Source organism: Mustelus asterias, chromosome 11, assembly GCF_964213995.1.
Source record: "Mustelus asterias chromosome 11, sMusAst1.hap1.1, whole genome shotgun sequence".
NCBI classification, from domain to species: domain Eukaryota; kingdom Metazoa; phylum Chordata; class Chondrichthyes; order Carcharhiniformes; family Triakidae; genus Mustelus; species Mustelus asterias.
Window position 1 is genome coordinate 32,750,840 of NC_135811.1, and position 16,360 is coordinate 32,767,199.

The 16,360-nt window shown below is 41.9% G+C and overlaps 2 protein-coding genes across 2 annotated transcripts in view; one reads left to right on the forward strand and one right to left on the reverse strand.

Moving 5' to 3' along the window:
* Positions 1–680: 680 nt before the first annotated feature.
* Positions 681–6,828, reverse strand: nkx1.2la (NK1 transcription factor related 2-like,a). The gene is made up of 3 exons (XM_078222901.1): positions 6,578–6,828; positions 6,334–6,347; positions 681–1,129 (listed from the first exon to the last, which is right to left on the reverse strand). Exons 1-3 carry the CDS (start codon positions 6,826–6,828, stop codon positions 681–683), a joined length of 714 nt encoding a protein of 237 aa, XP_078079027.1.
* A 5,285-nt stretch (positions 6,829–12,113) lies between these two features.
* lhpp (phospholysine phosphohistidine inorganic pyrophosphate phosphatase) overlaps positions 12,114–16,360 on the forward strand; it is a 150,324-nt gene continuing 146,077 nt past the window's right edge. Inside the window, exon 1 of the mRNA XM_078223404.1 lies at positions 12,114–12,262. Coding sequence (XP_078079530.1) covers positions 12,114–12,262 — 149 coding nt within the window. The remainder of the gene's footprint in view (positions 12,263–16,360) is intronic.

Genomic DNA, 16,360 nt, shown 5'->3' on the forward strand with positions numbered 1-16,360 from the left:
AGGTTTATTTTCCTGCTTTAAATTTGTAAAATGTTATCTCCAAAGCACATTCAATATGTGTCTTGGGGTGAAATTTATCCATCCCATCCACTTTGTTACTTAATTGATGTAATTTGCAACATGCATCTTCCTTCAACGTAAGAAACAGAACAGACCACCATGGATTCCTATAATTTCTGCTGTTAACATTAGTCCCAAGGGGTTGAAATAATTTAATATGGATGATAGTAACGTGCCTACAAAGTTGGAGTTTAAATACTTTGAGGAACAGAATATCATTACCCTTTTTATTACCTATAAACACAAAGGTGTAACTGGGCTCCTAGTTTCATAATCATAGAACATTGTTCTATGAATTTTGTGTCTTCTGAGTAGATCTGACCCCGACAGGTTTATTCATTCTGCCTTTGAGGGAGAGCAGCAGTATTTGTCTAATACCTTGCCTGAAACTTTCAGAACTTGTCAATGTAAAGCATTGAATTAGATCGCCTGTTGAAGACAGGTTCTGAACTGAAGACTATGACCATTGGAGCTCCTTGCTCCCTTAGGTGTGGTGATGTTGCCGTTTACATTGCCACTGAATCATTTAGAAGAAGCACAACAACATGTACAAAAATGGCAGCTCAAGGAAAAGTTGGTTGTCAGTATGGCCCACATCAGTGTTAGTTATTTGCAAGTTTTCACAAATGTGGAGCATAAAATGGTGTCAGGTAGGCAGAACTCAGGAATGGAGACATCAGCCCTGCTGTAGATGATATTAAAGGGACTGGAGTTGCTGTCTGGCAAATGACATTCCCCGCAGCATATGTCTGAAAAGTTGGGAAGTTGAGTACACTTGGTCCAGGAGGACTTGGACTGACCCGAGACAGGCTCGTAGATCCGGGCTGCATTGTGCTGTCTGCCCCAGGGTTCTGTTTTTTCCACTTGGTGCGTCTGTTTTGAAACCAGATTTTAACCTGTGTCTCTGTAAGGCTGAGAGCCAGGGCTAAGTTGAGACGCTCACAAACCGACAGGTAACGAGTTGAGCGGAATTTATTCTCCAGGGCCACTAATTGCTCATATGTGAAGGCAGTTCTAGCTCGTCTTGGTTTGGCACAGCCTGGCTCAGCTCGACGGCGTTTTTGTCTGGGTGCAGTGTGTTCTGACCTGCCTTCCAATTCAGTACAGGCAGTGTGGTCTTTGTCCAATTCAGGTTGTGCTGGAATTTTATCCTCTTTAAATGGTTGAAAGTTTCCATGAGGTCCTACAGACGTTTTTGTTGTATTAGCATTGGAAACCATGTCTTGCTCCCAATCACTTCCATCTGCAAACAAGCATTTAAAATTATATCAGCTAGATAAGTTATGAAATGCATAATAACACTACAACCTTTAATCCCCTTTTTCTCTGCTGATTTAAAAAAAAATATGCATCCAATTATAATTGGGGTAATTGCTATTCTCAAGTTTAAACTTAACATAGGAAAATAAATAGGAGCACTTTGATCCCTCAAGCCTGCTTGGTCATTCAATAAGATCATGACTGAGCTGTCCATCACCTCAACTCTACCTTCCTGCCTGTTCCCCATAATTCTTCATCAATCAAAAATTAGTCTAATTCAACCTTGAATATGTTCAGTGATCCAGCCTTCACTATTGCGCATTGCTGGGGAGGAGAATTCCAAAGTCTAACCACACTCTGAGAGAAACAATCCCTCCTAATCTCAGTCTTAAATGGATGGCCCCTTATTCCAAACTATGCCCGCTAGTTCTAGATTCCCCAATGAAGGGAAACATCTTTTCAGCAATTACCCTGAAAAACATCCTCAGAATCTTTTATGATTCAATTCTAAATTCCAGTGAGTATAGGCCTGGAATTTTGGAAGATTATGATCAATGCATCCACTATTTCTGCAGCCAGTAATTTTAAGATGTATCCGGTCCAGGGGACTTGACAGTCTATAGTCCCATTAGTTTGCCTGGTCCTTTTTCTCTAGTATATAAAAACAGAAAATGCTCATCAGGTCAGACATCAAGTGTGAAGAGTCAGGTGTGAAAGATCATTTACCTGAAACATTAACTTTGTTTCTCTTCACAGATTCTGCCTGACCTGATGAGAATTTCTAGCATTTTATGTTTTTAATTCAGATTTCCAGAATCTGCAGCATTTTGCTTTTGCATTAATTTTTCTCCAGTGATGGTATTGTTTCAAGTTCCTCCCTCCTTTTTGCCCCTTAATTGTCTTTTATTGGGATGCTGTTCATGTCTTCTATTGTGAAAACAGATACTAAATATTTGTTCAAAGTCTCTGTTATTTCCTTGTTTCCCATTATTTATTCTATAGTCTCATCTTCTAAGGAACCAATGTTCAGTCCAGCTACTTCCTTTTTTAAAATATAAATTGTAAATGGTCATCTTGTCTGTGTTTCTTTCTTTTATCGCTTGCTAGTTTATTTTCATATTTTCTTTTTTTTGTCATCCTTTGTTGGTTTCTAAAATGCTTCCAATCTTCAGACCTGCCACTAGGTTATGCAACATTGTGTGCCTTTTTAAATTTGATGCCATTTTACTATCCTTCATTAATCACGTATGGTTCATCTTTCTTGTAGAGTATTTGTTTCTCAATTAAAAGTATTTTGTTCAGAGTTATGAAATATATCTTTAATGTCTGCCACTGCTTACCTACTGTCTTACCTTTCTATTTGTGTTCCCTGTCCACTTTATCCAACTCTGTCTTCATACCTTTGTAATTGCCTTCATTTAAGTTTAAGACTATAGTTTCAAGCCTAAGTTTATTGTCTCCAAACTGAATGCAGTATTCATCATGTTATGATCACTCTTCTCTAGAGGATCCTTTACTATGAGATTATAGATTAATTCTATCTCATTACACATCACCAGATATAAAAATAGACTCTTTCATGGTTGGTTACATAGTATATTGTTCTTAGAAACTGTAATTAATGGCTCTATGAACTCATCCTCAATGCTACTATTTCTAATTTGATTTGTTCAACATATGAAGAATAAAATTACACACGATTATTGTTGTACCTTTCTTGCAGGTCCCTATTATTTATTGATTTTTATAGTCAATGCTAAAATGGGGGTTTATAAACTACTTTTTTGCTGTTTCTGATCTCCAACCAGACTGATTATTTATCTTGATCTTCTAAGCCAAGATCATTTCTCACTCCTGTACTGATCTCATCCTTTATTAACAGTGTTATCCTGCCTCTTTTTCCTTGCTGCTTATCCTTCTGAAATAACAAATACTCCTGAATATTCAGCTCCCAAGCATTGGTCACCTTGCAACCTCTTTGTAATGCTCTCAGATAAAGCTCTGTTTGGGCACACCACATCACAGCCAGGAATCCCAAAAGGAAGAAAGAGAAAGTTGTGATCCAAAACATTAGTTGAAGCAATTGTAGAAACCGGAGGGGCAAATGAGAGGACAGGTGTGCTCCAGAGAGGAGGAGGCAAAAGGTGAGTTCAAAATAATCCACAAAAAAAAAGCCAAACGGGTAAGAGACACAGGAACATATAAAGCCAAAGTTATCCAATGATTCTGCTGGTTCACGTTAATTATTATGAAAAGGAAGACTTACACGAACACGCTAAGAACTGTGATCTAATAGATACATTATCCAACCTGAAATACTGCTGGAAAATTCAAACACAGTCCAACCGAAGCCTCCATTCCGTCATTATCTCTCTTGCAGCAATACATTTTGTATAAAGTTTAGCTACTTTGTACACAACCCCGACAGGTATAATCAGTTTATATCACCAAACTAACAAGACACTAAATGAGTTCTAATTTCATTCTTCGCTGCACAATGTCCCTCCTGTAAAGGTCCTTGTTTAATACACAGGATCGAGTGTATTTAGGATTTACTAATGCAGAATCAATCTTGGTCACATTTGATCTAGATAGGAAGTCGCAGAAAAGTACCATATTGTTTCTGGTTCTCCCATTCAATCAAATCCTTGCCTATATTTTCTTAGCGCTGATTTTCATTATTTTACCCTTCGCTGTTTCACTCTGTGTTTGCGTAGATCCCTGCTTTAAACCAATTACTGTCCATTTTAAATTAATGGTCCATCCGCCTCCCAACCATCAACCCACTCAGGCATTGGTGGCTTCATCTTAACTATGTTTTCCCTCTCCATTTCGATCTTAGAAACTAGTAGCCTCGGGCCCACCGTGGCTCAGTGGAAATTCTGACCCACTCGCACTGATTGTAGTGTAATATATTAGGGATTGTAACAACGAAATCCTAGAGAAAACAGCATGCTGCAAAATGGCAATAACACGGCATGAAAACATAGATGGGCTGCTCTGTATTTCTTGTGCCGATTCTATGACATTCCCCCGTACGTTCTTCCACAATGTTTCAAAGTTGTTTTTAACAACTTGGTGGCGATTAGAAATTACAGAGTCAGCTGTAGTGGACCCTCTTCCGGCAACGTTTAGGATTGGCCAATGATAAGGACTGTCCCACTGTAAATTAGCTGTCCGTCAGGTACGAGTGGTTCGATTTGTGAAATGTGTTGGAATTCGTCCAAAAAACTGCCCACCTTGAGCAGGCGTCCTGGGTGAGGGTGATACCCAGCGGGCTATCATTACAGACCAAGGATCAGAAATGGTGAAATTCTGTGGCTGGTGTTGCTCCAGTTATTTGACCAGTGTAAAAATCGTGTTCTAAAGCTGAGTGCTTGAATTAAAGTACAGAGCAATACTTGAGCATCGTTTTTGGCGTGTATGTTGCCCTGCTCCCAACCTCTCCCTTAAGGCACAACACTAGTCGTTTTTAACCTTTTGGTTACTGCACGGTGTTTCATCCGGTCTAATGTAATTTCCAACAAATCGTGGCTACATGACTTTTTGTTGTGATGTGGGGAATGTCAGGGAGAGATGGTCAAAAAATGCACTGATCGCATCCTGATTGGGAGGAAGCTAAGAAAGACTGAAAGGCAGATTGGGGGAGCGTTATGACAGGATACACGAAAAAAGTGTCCAAATCGGCAGCAGCCACGATGTGCAATTAGAGTTCCAGATTTTAACAGATCGATAATGCCATCTATTAAAGGTAAGTTTTAATCGAAAAATATTTGGACCTTCGATCTGCTTCAGACTCGAGTTTTCACTGCTGTACCTGCAAGCTGTTGGAAGGAGATATGCACAAGTCAGTAATAGGATATCGATCATTTGAGCAGCGGCATCCTCTATGGGACGATTTAAACAATTACCCAGGCTCTCTCCCAGTGCCAATCACACCTAGCAAAGAGCTGTTATTGAACAACTGTAATTGTTTTTCAAGATATAACACGGAGTGTGTGTTATATTTATGATTTCGGTAGATTTCGTGATAAAGAACAGAAGCGGAATAGTAAATTAAAATGGACTAAATTTGGGATGTCGTGGAAGTGATCGTGGTGAAATTATCTTAAATGAAACAAAATAGTTGTTCCAACACATCCCTTCCAGGGGTGACGTGATTGTGTATATGTCGGGGAGCAGATTCATTTTGTACAGTCTTAACCCAAGTCTCTTCATTTGAAAACCGAACTGAGCCAAATGTTACTTATCCGTCACGTACACTAATTCAGTTCAGTTCCTACACTTTATCGAGCCCTGGGAAGTAAATAAGAAGCATGGAGTTACATATATAAATAAATAAACACTCTCCCGGATCCATGATACAAATAAACACTCTCCTATATCCAGAATACAGGTAAACACTATACTGTACCCAGAATACAATAAACACTCCTATATCCAGAATACAACTAAACACTCTACTGTACTCAGAATACAATAAATAAACACTCTCCTATATCCAGAATACAACTAAACACTCTACTGTACCCAGAATACAATAAATAAACACTCTCCTATATCCAGAATACAGATAAACACTCTGCTGTACCCAGAATACAAATTAATAAACATTCTTCTCTACCCAGTATGCAGGTAAACACTCTACTGTACCCAGGATACAAATAAATAAATCCTCCCCTGTATCCAAAATACAGATAAACACTCTTTTGTACCAGGAATACTAGTAAACTAACTCTCTCCTGCATCCAGAGTACAAATAAATAAGCCCTCCTGCACCAGAATACAAGTAAACGCTCTCCTATACCCAGAATACAAGGAGACACTCGCTTGTACCCAGAATACACGTAAATCAAGTGTCTCCTGTACCCGGAATACAAGTAGACCCTCTCCTGTACCCAGAATACTAGTACACACTCTCTTGTACCCAGAATACACGTAAATCAACTCTCCCCTATCCCCATGTAGCTGTAACGTTCTTTCTGCAACCAACTTCTCGTCAATTTCATAAATTCATATCATCCGGACTGGTTTGAAAACACAGGTTGGAAAATGGAAGGTCTAATTATTCACTTCACACAGTTCTCATGTGAAAGTCAAGATAGTAAATTGACACGGACAATAACAAGCAATGTCTTTATAGAAATAAAAGTCTGTAAGAGGCCCAGCGAATGAACAATGTGATGTAGACACAGTTAATGCAATGAGTTATTATTGAAACATCGTAACGCTGAGTGAAGATCAGAGCGTGTGTTACTACTCACCAGAATCGGTGGCGGTTTGGTTGCTGTTCTTTTCAGCACTTAGTTGCTGTTCCCCTGTCTCTCTCAAACTCTGCTCTTCACTACTGAGCAGGGGTACATCACTGCTCTCATTCGGCCCATTGCGCCGCAGCTCAAACGCCTGGGACTTGCCTGTGAATTTTTGGGGGTCGAGTATGTCTATGATGGAGAAGGAAATCTTGTGAGTGGGGGGCATCTCTTCCCCACTGTCCGGGCACTCGAACATCGCCCTCTTCCCCTTTAAGACACTGTCCAGCGGCTAGAGTTTTGATCCTCAAATCAGACAAGTCAGCGATTCTGTCACAAGCGGTGCGGGGATGCACTAGAATTGACTTTGGAGTTACAACAGAGAACGCGACTCACACCTGCCACTAAAATGATGAGCTAATGCTCTAGTTTTGCAAGCATCAATCGATGATGGATGGATACCAGTTCTGCTCGCCAGTTTTGCCGCTTCTAAAACAAGTTGCCGGGTGCCTCTACATGAAGGTGTAACCTCTGGCACGGCGCTTGTAATGTGGGACTCCTTTTCTAGTTTGAAGCTGGTCTGTTGGACGTCTGGATATGGTGACAAAGACTAATAATAACAGCGCACGTGGTACAGAGCCCAGCAGCACATCAGCTATTAACACTACAGAGGCTTTCAGATCTGCATGGACAGCTTCGCCACGTGTGATTACAACAATAGTTTAACTCAACATCTAAAGGATCGCTCCTGACATCACAATATACAGAAAACAAAGGTTTCTTTTGTCCCTGAAGACTTAATTTCAGTTAACGGTTGCGGGCAATGAAGAACCATTTAACACCAAATGCTTCCTTACAGCTGTAATGTTTTATGTTAATTCTATCAACACGTTTGAATGGATATCCAGGAGGCAACATTCTTTCATAAGTTCCCTCTTTATCTCCAACAGAATGTGCAAGTTGAAGTAACACGCGCGCAATCTTCCGATGAGATTGGCGCTTAATTATTTCCACCTGAAATTTCAATTTTGAATCAGAGTTGGAGAATGCATGTCAAATAACCTCATTCAATTATTTTACTACACTGCTGTTGATTGTTTTTCAATCTCTGACCCATTTAATCTTGCGCTGTATACTGTAGAGGTGTACTAATCTACCGTGAGGACATTTCTATCCCGTACCCTTCCTTCGTATTTAGACATCGAACAACATACTTTTGTGAAAAAAGTTAGTGCTTAGGTGCTGAGGGACTCCGGTTACTCTGTAAAGACTTTGCTTCTGGTAAAATCAGATTGTCCACACAGCACTTTCACACTCTAAAGTTGTAACGGGATTAACAAAATTTGAAATAATCTCTCCCCGTGAAAGGTATACCTATTTTCCTGCCCACTGAGCTGTTAACATTTGACCCATGACTGGCACAATTTTAAAAGCTATGCATCTGTCCTTCGCTCCACCTTTGGAGGACATTTTCAAAGCAACCCCAGTGAGAGTTTTATTTTAATGGTGCGTCCCCTGGTTTGACCGCTTTTTTTCTTCGTTGTTATTGAAATGAAGTGGATGTACTTTGAAATAACCTGTTGTGGATAGCGTTTGAAACGTGCAGCCGACACGTCCTGAAACCCATTGGATGCAGCCCATCTGGGACTTCTTGCAAATCAGCGGAACAATTCATGTTGCACTTTTACCCGTTCATCCGGCACTGCAATTACACCCCATTGTCCGCTCTAATTACATGGATCTTTTAAAAAACATTATGCAGATCAATGTATTTGCATCTGATAATACCTCTGGAGGCGTTCCCAGGCGGGTGGGGATGCAGAGAGCTGGAGGATATGTCACATTTCAATGTTATAGCCATCCTGCTCCCAGCTGGTAATGCAAATCAAGCTCAAACTAAACCTCACCTCCACTTTCACTAATTTCTCCACACTCCTTGCGATGCAAACTGTACCTTAAAATAAAAACAGAAAATGCTGGAAAATCTCAGCAGGTCTGGCAGCATCTGTGGGGAGAGAATAGAGCTGACGTTTCGAGTCTGGAAAACCCTTGGAGCTGAGAGTGAAGGGTCATCTGGACTCGAAACGTCGGCTCTATTCTCTCCCCACAGATGCTGCCAGACCTGCTGAGATTTTCCAGCATTTTCTGTTTTTGTTTCAAACTCCAGCACCCGCAGTATTTTGCTTTTACCTTAAAATAGTTTGCTTGTGACTGGTTTGTTTAATATGTTGCGATAAGCTGGATGTACATCAAGCGACCATTGTTACCGCGCTGTTAAATCTAGGAGGAAGTCTCACAACACCAGGTTAAAGTCCAACAGGTTTATTTGGTAGCAAATACCAAATTTGCTACCAAATAAACCTGTTGGACTTTAACCTGGTGTTGTGAGACTTTTTACTGTGCTTACCCCAGTCCATCGCCGGCATCTCCACATCAAATCTAGGAGGAACAGACGCTGAACTCTCACATAACTGATATCGGGCTGTCAAATCAGTAAATATTCCTGGCGCCTCACATCATTACCTCCAGGAAACGTTCAGATCCACATTTTTCAAACGTTGCTTTCGAGATATTTACATAAAAATAATCTTGCAGCAACATTTAAGCACGTTTTTCATGAGATGTGACTGGGATCAGGGTTGCGGATGTTCTTGCACCTGGCGTGCCTTGACTTCGAGAGTTCTCAGACTTGGCCTGGTCCGTTTACCAAGATCTAGGTGCTCTGTAAGGCAGGCGCTGTTTTTCATGAAACATACTTTACTAAGTGAAACTCGCGCATCAGGACATATCCAGGACACGAAGACAATAATGAGGTGTTATGTCATGTTGGGCAAATTGCACGATGAATTGATCCCAAAAAAATAACTTACAAGTCAATAACGGTGCTGTGGGCAAGATTGTTTCATTCTGTAGGTTGATTATAACTAGTTTGCTAAGATCTTCTGCTGCCCACCTACCTGGGAACTATCATCAACAATAACATACTTCCCTACCTTTATATCTGGTGCACCCACCTGATGAAGGAGCAGCGCTCCGAAAGCTCGTGATTCCAAATAAACCTGTTGGACTTTAACCTGGTGTTGTGAGACTTCTTACTGTTCTTTATATCTGTCCTTCTACATTTTGTGCTAAGATGTCCACCTGTGCTCTGACGGCGGGTCATCCTGACTTGAAAAGTTGGCTCTGTTCTCTCTCCACAGGTGCTGTCAAACCAGCATTTTCTGGTTTTGTTTCAAATTCCAGCATCCGCAGTATTTTGCCTTTATCCACCTGTGCAATGATGGCTGCTTAAAGTCGAGGTATTTCATTATTATGGAGGACAGATGTGACCATATGTCATAATCGGAAACTGTGTTCCCCATGTGGTTAGTGTTCGTCGGTTTATTTCGAGTTCTGAAGCTGTGTATACATTTACGACCATTCTATTGGCACCATTCCACTCACCATTCCTTGAATGTTCATGTCTGATCCAACTTTAACAAGCATTGCCCACCTTGACAAACCGACAAGGGAAATACCGCCTCACGAACAAACGGCTGCATTGTACGTAACGCGAGGATATTTGTTGATAATTTTAATTGCAAATCCCATTCGGAAATGCAGTCACATGAAAAGGTTACTCTGTATGTTGATGATAAATCGCTTTTCATGTGGATATTGTAACTCTGCAGAATGGATTCACTGAAGACCAGAAACTAAAAGTCAATGTAATCTTGGGGAATAAAGAACAAAGAAAATTACAGCACAGGAACAGGCCCTTCGGCCCTCCAAGCCTGCACCGACCATGATGCCCGACTGAACTAAAACCCCCTACCCTTCCGGGGACCATATCCGTCTATTCCCATCCGACTCATGTATTTGTCAAAACGCCCCTTAAAAGTCACTAAATGAATGTAGGCTTTCCTCAAGTGATAATGTTATTTTAGTGAGCCCCGCCTAAGAGCCACTGAGGTAATACCAAACATTTAATACAATCATTTCTTCACTATCCCGTTACATCATAGACTTTTTTTGTTATTGACGAATTTACTTTTAGTGGGTTGCAATGATCATAGAACCATAGAATCCCTACAGTGCAGAAGGAGGCCATTCGGCTCATCGAGTCTGCACCATCAACAATCCCACCCAGGCCCTATCCCCATAACCCCACGTATTTACTCTGCTAATCCCCCTGACACTTAAGGGGGCAATTTAGCATGGCCAATCGACCGAACTCGCACATCTTTGGAATGGACTAAAGTCCTGAAATGGTTAATTTTTAAAGTTATTTTCCACAGACTTGTTGTGAAATGTCCTGCCTTTTGGCAGTTTTAAGTGGCTCTGCCAGGGCAAAGGATTAGAATTCAATGTGAGTGCTGTCTTTAAATTGCTTTGACGCCAGGTGGGATTCAGACCTGACCTGTCCTGATGGCAGCTGATGGCTTGAAACACGCTGGAATCAATATTCACAGCGGGTGTCCTCTGCTGATAAGACTGTCCAAGACAATGTTCACTATCAAAGTCGACAGCTGAGATATTACACTATTAGCAATGTTGTTTTAAATAACTTTCTCAATCTCTTATTCTAGTTAATGAGTTTTACAGCACAGATACTATCTTGCGAGAAGAGAGAACCATTGCAGACCAGCAGCACGCAAACCACTGTTGGAGATTATATTCAGATTTTGGAAGAAATTGTTCGGAAATAGAGAAGATACAAAGCAGTGTAGAGACAGTCCAGCGAGAATAGGTCATATCCTACAATTTAATCGCTGCAGAATAATTTGCCGATCCTAGAGAAAAATCGTTAGTTACTATATAGATGGGTTAGAAGCGTTATCTTGGTAATTACCATAAAGGGTGATTAATTACGTATTCAGGGGGACATTAATTAAAGTCTGTTCCCATCTATCTAGACAGACCGTTGTGTAATCTACTATTTTCTTTATAACTTATGGTATATAATTCACATATTTCCTTGTAATACAAATGCCCAGTGTCGCTTGAATGGGTGGTATAGGTACTTATGTTCTGTATGTTTGTCAAAGGTATTTAATAAATAGTGTATTGCATGGTCATTTCATTGATTGAAATGTTACAATCATATCATGTTTATGTTTCATTCAGTGTTTGCTTAAAATGTTTGATCATTCTCAAGGCATCCTGTAGCAACAATGTAACCTTTAAACGGGACCAACGATACGTTTAACACTGTCACAAGCGTGTGAATGGCTCTGTGTTAATACAGCAGCAGTCTGGGTGCTCCACGCCCAATTGAATATGAAAAATGGTGTGTAATTTCTTACTAAGTTCTGCAATCGCGCGCAGAAGATATTTCTGTGATATTATCCCCCTCGGCACACGATGTACATTCCTGTCTAATATTACACAACCCAGCGGCACGGAGCCGTGTAAGGATTGGACGTCTCGCAGAGTTAAGGTTGTGCACCAATTATTGTCCGGGGCTTTGGGAGGTCGCTCTAGCGCACGGGGCACTGGCAAATGTAGTCCACTTCCTCATTACTTGGCTAACTAGCAGCATTTAACAGAACTGCATCTCCCGAAATGCAGCGTGCTCTAATTTCCACGATGGCCGAATGGTGTAAGCCTGCAGGCAGAGTCAGAGGGGTGCTGTTAGATATCAGCGGGGTTCTGTATGACAGTGGGGAAGGAGGAGGGGTTCCCATCCCCGGCTCAACGGAAGCAGTGAAAAGGTGAGTGCTGGGGTGGTGCATTAGAAGGTCTGTTGGCTCAGCGGGGGAGGAGAACATTTCCCCGGCACCCCGTGACAGATGTTAGGTGACACCGCTTTGGTTCTTTGTCACATAAACAATGATCAAACATTAGTCTTGGGAGGATATTGGATATACTGCTAACCCTCTAGGGATGGTAAGCTGCCTCCACCTCTTTAGTGGTTTATTAGTGAACCATAAATATTGGGTCTGACAAGTGTAGTACAACCCTCCTTCTGGTTGTAAATGCTCAAGGTACTTTTCTTAACTGCACTTTTGTGAAAATCAATCCATTTGCTACATTCCGAGAGATTTCCTTAAATGTCGCCACTCTTAGTGTATACCGAGATGGAAGTGCTTATGTAAAAGCACCTGAGCACAAAAAGTGATAACCGCTTCTCACTGGAAACGTTCACAAACGTTCACTGGAAACTAAAACAACAATTCCAAAGTTCAAAAAAAAACCGGCCTGGTCAAATCCCAACAAGACAGCTACAATTCACTGAGTTTCAGAAAACTACTTTATGCGACCTAAACACTGATAGGAAGGGGGAAAGTTGCGCATCCAAATCCGGCCTGTTATGCAGTTGGTCCTGGATAATGGGTTAGGATAGGATTAGGTCAGCCTGGGAAGACCTCTTTCCTTTCCACCATCACCCCCAACCCCTGCCCCAGTCAATGCAACACCTTTATTTCTTTTTTTAAGATTGTGGGATTCAATATAGTTATACATAATTAATTTTTCAGGATTCTACCTCGAAAGTTGTAAACTACAAATCTGTTTCTGTGAGACTTACTGTTTTTTTTTTGTCGAACATCTTTGCTATAGTAGTAACATTAATTGAAGGCAGTTCTCAATACATATCAATTCCCTGCTGTTTCTATTCCATAAAATCATAAGACCATAAGATATAGGAGCAAAATTAGGCCTTTTGGCTCATTGAGTCTGCCTTGCCATTCAACCATGGCAGATAAGTTTTTCAACTCCATTCTCCTGCTTTCCCCCCATAACCTTTGATCCCTTTACTAATCAAGAACCTATCTATTTCTGTCTTAAATACACTCAATGACCTGGCTTCCACCGCATTCTGTGGCAATTAATTCCATAGATTCACCACCCTCTGACTGAAGAAATTCCTCCTCATCTCAGTTCTAAAGGGTTGTCCCTTTACTCTGAGGTTGTGCCCTCGGATCCCAGTCTCTCCTACTAACGGAAACATCTAAACTCTACATTCGATTTCCCCCATGGGTAGATTCAAAGCCGCAAGCCTTATAGAGGGAACATGCAAATATATGGCAGGGTAAAGCAGGGCCATTAACCCTATAAAGCCTGCCCCATCTAATACAGTGGGACAAAACACACCACTTACCCATCCTCTAACCATATCATTTACTGGAGAAGCAAAAAGTAAAATGAAAAAATCCTGAACTGAATCCAGGAAACCCTCAAACTTCTGTCCAATTCCCAAAGGTAACATGCTGAGACAGCGGAGTTCCTTTAAATAACTATTTGGAGTTTGCCCTCAATAACTAGAAATGTCTTCTTCATTCATGAATCTCTTTCATTTCTTCAGGTAGTCTGTGCAAGATGGTGACATTCTGGGAGTAATTATTTCCTGACATCTGGCCTAAGACTTTTCTGACATGTCTTGCATGTATGTCCTCTAGTTATAAGTAAGAACTCCTCTATTCTACTTCAGATAATTAAGCAAGGAAGATTAGAACTAAAAGCTACATAGAAAGAGAGAGAGTTAATGCCCACTGCCTATACAATTAACTCCAGGGTGAGCTACCATTCTGGTCCCCTTCCTTCCACATCCTCTTCATAACCTCAATATCTTCATCATGTGCAGGGATTGAAACTGGATGCTTCCAGATGTAAATTATATCTTGTATTCATCCACAGTTGCTCCATTTGAGCTTTAACAGAGAGGTATGTGAGAAAGAAAAATGCAGGCAACCGTTAAGGAAGTACTGCGACTGCATAAATGCAAGATCATCAGTGAAGGCCTCCAATGTGCTTTCTCCAATGGGCATGGATAACAGGCCAAAGGGCATCCAGTCATTGCTAAAGTGCAGGTTGAACTTGATCAGAGATTACAGAAGTCTCTTTGGTAAGGTGGCACATTTCATGAATGTGTCCAAAGTTCTGAGGGACTGAGATATCAAGTACCTGGGTTGGTATCTTGGTCACCTAGACCTGTGAGTTTGTGCCTCAGCTATTAAGATATATCAGTGAAAAGTGAATGGTGCAGACACAGCTCTAGGGTATGATAATGGCTTTCTGTTTGCAAGTGGGCGGTTAACTATATCTGATGAGTATTCATTAATCTCATGCATCTATAGTTGCCAGGGATAGAGAGGATTGAATAATGGTGTCTGTGCTCAGTGCTATATTCTTGATGGCAGTGATCTGAATGAGGAGGAGAAGAAGGGCCCGGCATCGCCTAGTGCAACTTCGAGAAGAGGCTTGGCCTGTAGTCCATGGTCCAGGGGAGCCTCAACAACACTCAGAGGATGAGGAGGTTAGACCCATCCAACAGGGTCTATCAAAGAAGACTTTTCTATTTGGAGATGAGTGACAGACAATGCTGCGCACATCTGCGCTTGTCAAGAGATGTGGTGGATCATACCTGCCACGTTTTGCAGAATTTAAGGCCCCCATGGACTGGGAGGACATCCCCGCCAGTGTCCCTGCACTTTCTCTTGTCTGCGGATCATTCCAGGGATCCACAGGGGATCCATGCAGTATCTCATGGTCCTCAGCACATCAAGGAGGTGACAGCTGCCCTCTGTAGTAAGACTCATCATTATGAGAACTTCACACTTGATGAAGCTAGCCAGACTGCTAGATTTTGGGGGTTTGCATTGATCTCAGGTTTCATAGAGTACAGGATGCAATTGATTGCACATATGTGGCTTTGAGACATGGTGGGGCAGTGGTTAGCACTGCTGCCTCAGCGCCAGGGACCCTGGTTCGAATTCGGCCTAGGCTCACTGTCTGTGTCGAGTTTTCGTGTTCTCCCCATGTCTGCGTGGGTTTCCTCCAGGTGCTCCGGTTTCTTCCCACAGACCAAAGATGTGTGGGTTAGGTTGGTAGGCCGTGATAAATTGCCCTTTAGTGTCATAGGGATTAGCAGGGTAAATACATGGGATTGCGGGGATAGGGCCTGGGTGGAATTGTGGTCGGTGCAGACTCGATGGGCCAAATGGCCGCCTCCTGCACTGTAATGATTCAATGAGAGCGCCAAGGCAGCAGCCCCTGATGTTTATTAACAGGAGAGAATTACAATCCCTGAACATTCAACTGGTGTGTGATTATCAGAAGCACATCATGCATCTTTGTACCCTCGGAGTTAACAGGACTCAAACATCTTGAGCCACTCCCTGGTGCCTCACTTATTCAAAGGGCCTCAGCAATTACAGGGCTGTCTGCTTGGGGATAAGGGATATCCACTAAATAATGGCTCATGACACCCGTTTGTTGTCCTCTCAGTCACTTGGAGGAGAGATACAATGTGGTACATAAGGCAACTTGATCCACCATTGAGCAACCCATTGGAATCCTGAAGATGCACTTCTGATGTTCAGACACTCAGGCGGGGCTCTGCAGTACTCTCCACAGAGGGTGTCCCACACCATTGTGGTGTGTTGTGTCCCTCACAATGGCTCCTTGGACATTGAAGGGCAGGAAGCTGAATTGGCAGATAAGGATCAGCTTCCACATGACGATACCATTGAAGAAGGACAATGTGGAAGACCTGTCCATGCCACACTGGGAACCACAAGATTCTAGAACTAAGGTGCAGGCAATGGGCCACAGCCACATTCCTCTGTCCCTTAGTGCCATGTCAGTGTACTGAAAGGTCTTTACAACCCGTAATATTGAGAGCAAGCCCAGAATTCGGACTTGCACATTCAGCCCTCATCATTCACCAGCTCCTAATCTTTGGAAAGGTCAGCAACAAACCCTGTATCCATGCGCTCTGGGAAGTGAGAGTCAGCACAACAGCGCAAATGCCGCATCAAAAAACTAGATGCACCTATCACCACCTTTAATGAGAAACCTTTCGCAGGCAC